We start from the raw sequence: 9,511 nt of genomic DNA on the forward strand, positions 1-9,511 counted from the left end.
CTACAATCCCACAATTCCCCTAACCTCCTTTACCCTGAATATTTGGCTTGATGTTCTGGTGGATGGGCTAACCCCCTCCCCCCTCACCCGAATTCCTTCCATTGACCCCGTCTATCCGTCAACTGCATAACCCACTCACCTGCCTAAATTATAATAACAGTTCATCAACCTATCAAAATGAATGTTATCATTCCCATTAACAACTGTGTTAATAACCCCTCAGAGTAGAAATATTGGTCAGATTAGGAGCTCAGCCAAGCATTCAAAGACTTCCCGTTTAGAAGGAGCCATTGAGGGTGTGACATGGTCTGATAATCTTCTCTCTCACTCTCAGGACCTTCTTCTTTTGATGGGAGCTGCCTTCGACGCCATGATGCCAGACACAAGACAACAGCTGACTTGCTTCCTCTTCCTTTCCCTCCTCAGTGGGATGGTGTTGAGTACCTGCTACACAGGTGGTGCTTCCGAATGCAGCGGCAGTCCCTTTGTGCCAGGGTCCAGCCTGGCGGGGTCCGGCTACGATGTGGTGACCCTGCAGGCCAAGGGGGCCTTTGTCATCGATGTCAATGCCTGGCGCCACAGCAATGGCAGCTGCATGCTATGCCAGAACCAGCTGCTTGGCGGTGCTCGGCAGAGACTGCCTCTCTCGCTGGTGGACTGGCGTGTCCACCGGCACTGCAAGCTCTCCCTGACCAGCCGTCTCTACCGCTCCACCCAGAATCTGCTCAAGACAGCCACCTCGATGATCTCCAATAGCTGGCAGGGAGACCTCCAGATAACGCCCAAGCCTGGCGTCACCTTTGGCTTAATGGTCGGAGGCTCTAAATCCAAGCTGACCAAGTTTGGCATCAGTCGTGCCAAGTTTGACAGCTACAGCTTCACCAGCCACCAGTTTGGCTGCCGTTATTACCAGTACCGCGTGAAAGCCACGCCCCACTTGGCACCCGAATTCTCTAAAGCCCTGTCAACGCTGCCAAAAGCCTCTCACAGTGGCACCAATTATTACTACAGGAAGCTGGTGAACACCTATGGCACCCATTTCATCAAGGGGGTTACCCTGGGAGGAAGTTTCAAGGACGTGACGGCTATTCAGACCTGCAAGGCGATGTCCCTGGGCTACAGCGCCGAAGAGGTGAAGGATTGCCTGGAGGTCGAGGCCAGTGTCCAGATGGGTCTGAATGTTCGCAGCTCAGCGAAGTACCAGAGGTGCAAAGAGCTGACAGACTCGCTGAAGCACAGCGGCAGCTTCCACCAGGCATTCAGCGACCGCGAATCAGAGGTGACCGGGGGCAGCGCCCGCGATAATGTGGACCTCTTCTTCTCCGCGGACAGAACGGCCTTCACCCGCTGGGTGGACAGCCTGGCCATGCACCCTGGCATAGTGCGGCACGTGCTGGAGCCACTCCACCACCTGCTGCCCCCCAGCGACCCGCGGTACGACAACTTGCGCCGCTACATCAGCAAATACATCATGGCCAACGCCCTCACCCAGAACTGCAAGAAAACAACATGCCCGTCCGGCTCCTACCACGACCATCGCGAACCGTGCTCCTGCTTCTGCCGGGGTGACTCCCGGGTGACCCGGCTGTGCTGCCCAAAGGAGTTGGGCATCGGGAATCTGAACGTGAAGGTCAAGGAGGGCCGCAACCTCTGGGGGGACACATTCTCCGGCACCGATGGATACGTCGTCGTCAGCTGGGGTTTGGCCAAGCGCAAGACGTCCGTGATCTCCGACAACAACAACCCCAACTGGAACACCTTGCTGGACATGGGCGAGGTCAAGGCAGGAATCGGACATGAGTTGACCATCAAAGTGTGGGACAGCGATTTGATAGGAGATGAACTCCTGGGCACTTGCAAGGTGACCCTTCGGTCTGGCACCCACAGAAAAGTCTGTTACCTGAAGTACGGCAAAGTCACCTACGACTACACTTTTACTTGTAGCCCTCACCTCGGAGGCTCAACCTGCCAGGATTATGTGCCCCGGCCTAATGGCCCCACCTTCTCTTCCCACCTGGGACCCGCCAATTTCACCGTGCCATCCCCCATCCTCCCTGCCCCAGCACCTTCAGGCGAACCTCTCCCCTCTGTAGTGTTCCCCTGAGATTTACCCCATCCCTTCCGGGATGGGGTGGAGGTGTGGGCTTGGGTGGAGTGCTCTTTCCAAGGGTTGGTGCAGACCTGATGGGCCGAACTCCTTCTGCACTGTAAATGCTATGATTCTATGATAGGGTTGTATCCCCCTCTAGTTCCCCCAGCCCACCTCTATCCTCTCTCTCCTCTCCTCTGAAGAACCACTCCACTTCCATTCCCTCTCCTCCATCCTTCCCTGTATTTCAGGCTCTGCCTCCTCAGCCATCCCAGTCTCAATGTGCGTGAGTCCTCAATTATCCACTGCTAGAGGCTCGACTTACCTAAGCTGTCTTTGATAGGACAGGCTCCCACTGAAGAAGAGCTCCCCTTTGATTCACTTCAAAGAGTTTTCTGTAGGACGCTGCACTATTTGTTTTTGATACACCTGGGGGTGAAGCCATTGCATTGAATTAAAACAATGTTTTGTCTTTGCGCTATCATAGAACATCGAACATAGAACGACACAGCGCAGTACAGGCCCTTCGGCCCTCGATGTTGCACCGACATGGAAAAAACTAAAGGACATCTAACCTACACTATGCCCTTATCATCCATATGCTTATCCAATAAATTTTTAAATGCCCTCAATGTTGGCATGTTCACTACTGTTGCAGGTAGGGCATTCCACGGCCTCACCACTCTTTGCGTAAAAAACCCACCTCTGACCTCTGTCCTATATCTATTACCCCTCAATTTAAGGCTATGTCCCCTCGTGCTAGCCACCTCCATCCGCGGGAGAAGGCTCTCACTGTCCACCCTATCTAACCCTCTGATCATTTTGTATGCCTCTATTAAGTCACCTCTTAACCTTCTTCTCTCTAACGAAAACAACCTCAAGTCCATCAGCCTTTCCTCATAAGATTTTCCCTCCATACCAGGCAACATCCTGGTAAATCTCCTCTGCACCCGTTCCAAAGCTTCCACGTCCTTCCTATAATGAGGCGACCAGAACTGTATGCAATACTCCAAATGCGGCCGTACCAGAGTTTTGTACAGCTGCAACATGACCTCATGGCTCCGGAACTCAATCCCTCTACCAATAAAGGCAAACACACCATAGGCCTTCTTCACAACCCTATCAACCTGGGTGGCAACTTTCAGGGATCTATGTACATGGACACCGAGATCCCTCTGCTCATCCACACTACCAAGAATTTTACCATTAGCCAAATATTCCGCATTCCTGTTATTCTTTCCAAAGTGAATCACCTCACACTTCTCTACATTAAACTCCATTTGCCACCTCTCAGCCCAGCTCTGCAGCTTATCTATGTCCCTCTGTAACCTGCAACATCCTTCCACACTGTCTACAACTCCACCGACTTTAGTGTCGTCTGCAAATTTACTCACCCAACCTTCTGTGCCCTCCTCTAGGTCATTTATAAAAATGACAAACAGCAACGGCCCCAGAACAGATCCTTGTGGTACGCCACTCATAACTGAACTCCATTCTGAACATTTGCCATCAACCACCACCCTCTGACTTCTTTCAACTAGCCAATTTCTGATCCACATCTCTAAATCACCCTCAATCCCCAGCCTCCGTATTTTCTGCAATAGCCGACCGTGGGGAACCTTATCAAACGCTTTACTGAAATCCATATACACCACATCAACTGCTCTACCCTCGTCTACCTGTTCAGTCACCTTCTCAAAGAACTCGATAAGGTTTGTGAGGCATGACCTACCCTTCACAAAACCATGCTGGCTATCGTGGGATGAGGCAATCAGACTCCCTTGACCACAACCATCTCGGCACCCAGTGGATTATTCCTGCATCGGAATCGCATCGGAGTGAAGATACCACATTCCCTAGGACCATTGAAGCCGGACTCAGTCACCTGAGCTGTCTGTCATCCAATTGCACATTCTCGACGAGGCCTGTTCCCCAAGTCCAACAACCGGTATTCTAGAGATGGCACTATATCGTAGCAGCAACGTATCAGCATCACAGCCTCAATCTGTGCAAAAAGCTTTGCACCAATCATTTACAATTAAGCAAGGAGTGCAGCTTAAAACATAGAAGTCATTCATGCTGAATTTTGCTTGCATCTGTATTATCTTCTATTTTTCAATAAATGTAATTGAGCAGCATTTAGCCTGTGTTTGTGTGATGTCCCTGGCCGATGCATTGTGCCTCAGTGGGAGAGGTTGGTGGGTATATAAACGTTTTCTCAATCTGTTACGAGTGAAGGAAGACAGCAGCAAATGAAGGGACACAAAGCAGAGAAACATTGAGGTCGGAACAATTCCAAGGGCAATGTAACTGCACATTGGGAAAGGTCACATATCATTGCTCAGCATACTTCAGATCAACACAGTGGACAATCATGCAGCATTTCTTGTCGACAACATTATTATTGGGTGGAACAATAGTTCGGTACTGACTCTCCTGCAGCACAGCACTCCCTCAGTACTGACCCTCTGACAGTGCGGCACTCCCTCAGTACTGACCCTCTGACAGTGCGGCACTCCCTCAGTACTGACCCTCTGACAGTGCGGCACTCCCTCAGTACTGACCCTCTGACAGTGCGGCACTCCCTCAGTACTGACCCTCTGACAGTGCGGCACTCCCTCAGTACTGACCCTCTGACAGTGCGGCACTCCCTCAGCACTAACCCTCTGACAGTGCGGCACTCCCTCAGTACTGACCCTCTGACAGTGCGGCACTCCCTCAGTACTGCCCCTCTGACAGTGCGGCACTCCCTCAGCACTAACCCTCTGACAGTGCGGCACTCCCTCAGTACTGACTCTCCTGCAGCACAGCGCTCCCACAGTACTGACCCTCTGACAGTGCGGCACTCCCTCAGCACTGACCCTCTGATAGTGCGGCACTCCCTCAGTACTGACCCTCTGACAGTGCGGCACTCCCTCAGTACTGACCCTCTGACAGTGCGGCGCTCCCTCAGTACTGACCCTCTGACAGTGCGGCACTCCCTCAGTACTGACCCACTGACAGTGCAGCACTCCCTCAGTACTGACCCTCTGACAGTGCGGCACTCCCTCAGTACTGACCCTCTGACAGTGCGGCACTCCCTCAGTACTGACCCTCTGACAGTGCAGCACTCCCTCAGTACTGACCCTCTGACAGTGCGGCACTCCCTCAGTACTGACCCTCCCACAGTGCGGCACTCCCTCAGTACTGACCCTCTGACAGTGCGGCACTCCCTCAGTACTGACCCTCTGACAGTGCGGCACTCCCTCAGTACTGACCCTCCCACAGTGCGGCACTCCCTCAGTACTGACCCTCTGACAGTGCAGCACTCCCTCAGTACTGACCCTCTGACAGTGCGGCGCTCCCTCAGTACTGACCCTCTGACAGTGCAGCGCTCCCTCAGTACCGACCCTCTGTCAGTACGGCACTCCCTCAGTACTGACCCTCCCACAGTGCGGCACTCCCTCAGTACTGACCCTCTGACAGTGCGGCACTCCCTCAGTACTGACCCTCTGACAGTGCGGCACTCCCTCAGTACTGACCCTCTGACAGTGTGGCACTCCCTCAGTACTGACCCTCTGACAGTGCAGCGCTCCCTCAGTACTGACACTCTGACAGTGCAGCACTCCCTCAGCACTGACCCTCTGACAGTGCGGCACTCCCTCAGTACTGACCCACTGACAGTGCAGCACTCCCTCAGTACTGACCCTCTGACAGTGCGGCACTCCCTCAGTACTGACCCTCTGACAGTGCGGCACTCCCTCAGTACTGACCCTGTGACAGTACGGCACTCCCTCAGTACTGACCCTCTGACAGTGCGGCACTCCCTCAGTACTGACCCTCTGACAGTGCAGCACTCCCTCAGTACTGACCCTCTGACAGTGCAGCACTCCCTCAGTACTGACCGTCTGACAGTGCAGCACTCCCTCAGTACTGACCCTCTGACAGTGCAGCACTCCCTCAGTACTGACCCTCTGACAGTGCAGCACTCCCTCAGTACTGACCGTCTGACAGTGCAGCACTCCATCAGTACCGATCCTTCGACAGTGCAGCACTCCCACAGTATTGACCCTCTGACAGTGCAGCACTCCCTCAGTATTGACCCTCTGACAGTGCGGCACTCCCTCAGTACTGACCCTCTGACAGTGCGGCACTCCCTCAGTACTGACCCTCTGACAGTGCGGGACTCCCTCAGTACTGACCCTCTGACAGTGCAGCACTCCCTCAGTACTGACCCTCTGACAGTGCGGCACTCCCTCAGTACTGACCCTCTGACAGTGCAGCACTCCCTCAGTACTGACCCTCTGACAGTGCGGCACTCCCTCAGTACTGACCCTCTGGCAGTGCAGCACTCCCTCAGTACTGACCCTCTGACAGTGCGGCACTCCCTCAGTACTGACCCTCTGACAGTGCAGCACTCCCTCAGTACTGACCCTCTGACAGTGCGGAACTCCCTCAGTACTGACCCTCTGACAGTGCGGCACTCCCTCAGTACTGACCCTCTGACAGTGCGGCGCTCCCTCAGTACTGACCCTCTGACAGTGCGGCACTCTCTCAATACTGACTCACTGATAGTGCAGCACTCCCTCAGTACTGACCCTCTGACAGTGCAGCACTCTCTCAGTACTGACCCTCTGACAGTGCGGCACTCTCTCAGCACTGACTCTCTGACATTGCGGCACTCCCTCAGTACTGACCCTCCGACAGTGCGGCTCCCTCAGTACTGACCCTCTGACATTGCGGCACTCCCTCAGTACTGACCCTCTGACAGTGCGGCGCTCCCTCAGTACTGACCCTCTGACAGAGCAGCTCTCCCTCAGTACTGACCCTCTGACAGTGCGGCACTCCCTCAGTACTGGCCCTCTGACAGTGCAGCAATCCCACAGTTCTGACCCTCTGACAGTGCGGCACTCCCTCAGTACTGACCTTCTGACAGTGCAGCGCTCCCTCAGTACTGACCCTCTGACAGTGCAGCACTCCCTCAGTACTGACCCTCTGACAGTGCAGCACTCCCTCAATACTGACCCTCTGACAGTGCGGCGCTCCCTCAGCACTGACCCTCTGACAGTGCAGCACTCCCTCAGTACTGACCCACTGACAGTGCAGCACTCCCTCAGCACTGACCCTCTGACAGTGCAGCATTCCCTCAGTACTGACCCTCTGACAGTGCGGCACTCCCTCAGTACTGACCCTCTGACAGTGCAGCACTCCCTCAGCACTGACCCTCTGACAGTGCGGCACTCCCTCAATACTGACCCTCTGACAGTACAGCACTCCCTCAGTACTGATCTCTGACAATGCGGCACTCCCTCAATACTGACCCTTTGACAGTGCGGCACTCCCTCAGTACCGACCCTCTGACAGTGCGGCACTCCCTCAGTACTGACCCTCTGACAGTGCAGCACTCCCTCAGTACTGACCCTCTGACAGTGCGGCACTCCCTCAGTACTGACCCTCTGACAGTGCGGCACTCCCTCAGTACTGACCCTCTGACAGTGCGGCACTCCCTCAGTACTGACCCTCTGACAGTGCGGCACTCCCTCAGTACTAACCCTCTGACAGTGCGGCACTCCCTCAGTACTGACCCTCTGACAGTGCGGCACTCCCTCAGCACTAACCCTCTGACAGTGCGGCACTCCCTCAGTACTGACCCTCTGACAGTGCGGCACTCCCTCAGTACTGCCCCTCTGACAGTGCGGCACTCCCTCAGCACTAACCCTCTGACAGTGCGGCACTCCCTCAGTACTGACTCTCCTGCAGCACAGCGCTCCCACAGTACTGACCCTCTGACAGTGCGGCACTCCCTCAGCACTGACCCTCTGATAGTGCGGCACTCCCTCAGTACTGACCCTCTGACAGTGCGGCACTCTCTCAGCACTGACCCTCTGATAGTGCGGCACTCCCTCAGTACTGACCCTCTGACAGTGCGGCACTCCCTCAGTACTGACCCTCTGACAGTGCGGCGCTCCCTCAGTACTGACCCTCTGACAGTGCGGCACTCCCTCAGTACTGACCCTCTGACAGTGCGGCACTCCCTCAGTACTGACCCTCTGACAGTGCGGCACTCCCTCAGTACTGACCCTCTGACAGTGCGGCACTCCCTCAGTACTGACCCTCTGACAGTGCAGCACTCCCTCAGTACTGACCCTCTGACAGTGCGGCACTCCCTCAGTACTGACCCTCCCACAGTGCGGCACTCCCTCAGTACTGACCCTCTGACAGTGCGGCACACCCTCAGTACTGACCCTCTGACAGTGCGGCACTCCCTCAGTACTGACCCTCCCACAGTGCGGCACTCCCTCAGTACTGACCCTCTGACAGTGCAGCACTCCCTCAGTACTGACCCTCTGACAGTGCGGCGCTCCCTCAGTACTGACCCTCTGACAGTGCAGCGCTCCCTCAGTACCGACCCTCTGTCAGTACGGCACTCCCTCAGTACTGACCCTCCCACAGTGCGGCACTCCCTCAGTACTGACCCTCTGACAGTGCGGCACTCCCTCAGTACTGACCCTCTGACAGTGCGGCACTCCCTCAGTACTGACCCTCTGACAGTGTGGCACTCCCTCAGTACTGACCCTCTGACAGTGCAGCGCTCCCTCAGTACTGACACTCTGACAGTGCAGCACTCCCTCAGCACTGACCCTCTGACAGTGCGGCACTCCCTCAGTACTGACCCACTGACAGTGCAGCACTCCCTCAGTACTGACCCTCTGACAGTGCGGCACTCCCTCAGTACTGACCCTCTGACAGTGCGGCACTCCCTCAGTACTGACCCTGTGACAGTACGGCACTCCCTCAGTACTGACCCTCTGACAGTGCGGCACTCCCTCAGTACTGACCCTCTGACAGTGCAGCACTCCCTCAGTACTGACCCTCTGACAGTGCAGCACTCCCTCAGTACTGACCGTCTGACAGTGCAGCACTCCCTCAGTACTGACCCTCTGACAGTGCAGCACTCCCTCAGTACTGACCCTCTGACAGTGCAGCACTCCCTCAGTACTGACCGTCTGACAGTGCAGCACTCCATCAGTACCGATCCTTCGACAGTGCAGCACTCCCACAGTATTGACCCTCTGACAGTGCAGCACTCCCTCAGTATTGACCCTCTGACAGTGCGGCACTCCCTCAGTACTGACCCTCTGACAGTGCGGCACTCCCTCAGTACTGACCCTCTGACAGTGCGGGACTCCCTCAGTACTGACCCTCTGACAGTGCAGCACTCCCTCAGTACTGACCCTCTGACAGTGCGGCACTCCCTCAGTACTGACCCTCTGACAGTGCAGCACTCCCTCAGTACTGACCCTCTGACAGTGCGGCACTCCCTCAGTACTGACCCTCTGGCAGTGCAGCACTCCCTCAGTACTGACCCTCTGACAGTGCGGCACTCCCTCAGTACTGACCCTCTGACAGTGCAGCACTCCCTCAGTACTGACCCTCTGACAG

General features: G+C 55.5%; 1 protein-coding gene across 1 annotated transcript; it reads left to right on the forward strand.

Annotated features, from left to right (window-relative positions):
* The first annotated feature begins 370 nt into the window (after window positions 1-370).
* LOC119954826 (perforin-1-like) lies at window positions 371-2,104 on the forward strand. The gene has a single exon (XM_038780369.1). The coding sequence runs from the start codon at window positions 371-373 to the stop codon at window positions 2,102-2,104; it is 1,734 nt and encodes a 577-aa protein (XP_038636297.1).
* The last annotated feature ends 7,407 nt before the right edge of the window (window positions 2,105-9,511 follow it).

This window comes from Scyliorhinus canicula, chromosome 20 (assembly GCF_902713615.1).
Source record: "Scyliorhinus canicula chromosome 20, sScyCan1.1, whole genome shotgun sequence".
In the NCBI taxonomy this organism is placed as follows: domain Eukaryota; kingdom Metazoa; phylum Chordata; class Chondrichthyes; order Carcharhiniformes; family Scyliorhinidae; genus Scyliorhinus; species Scyliorhinus canicula.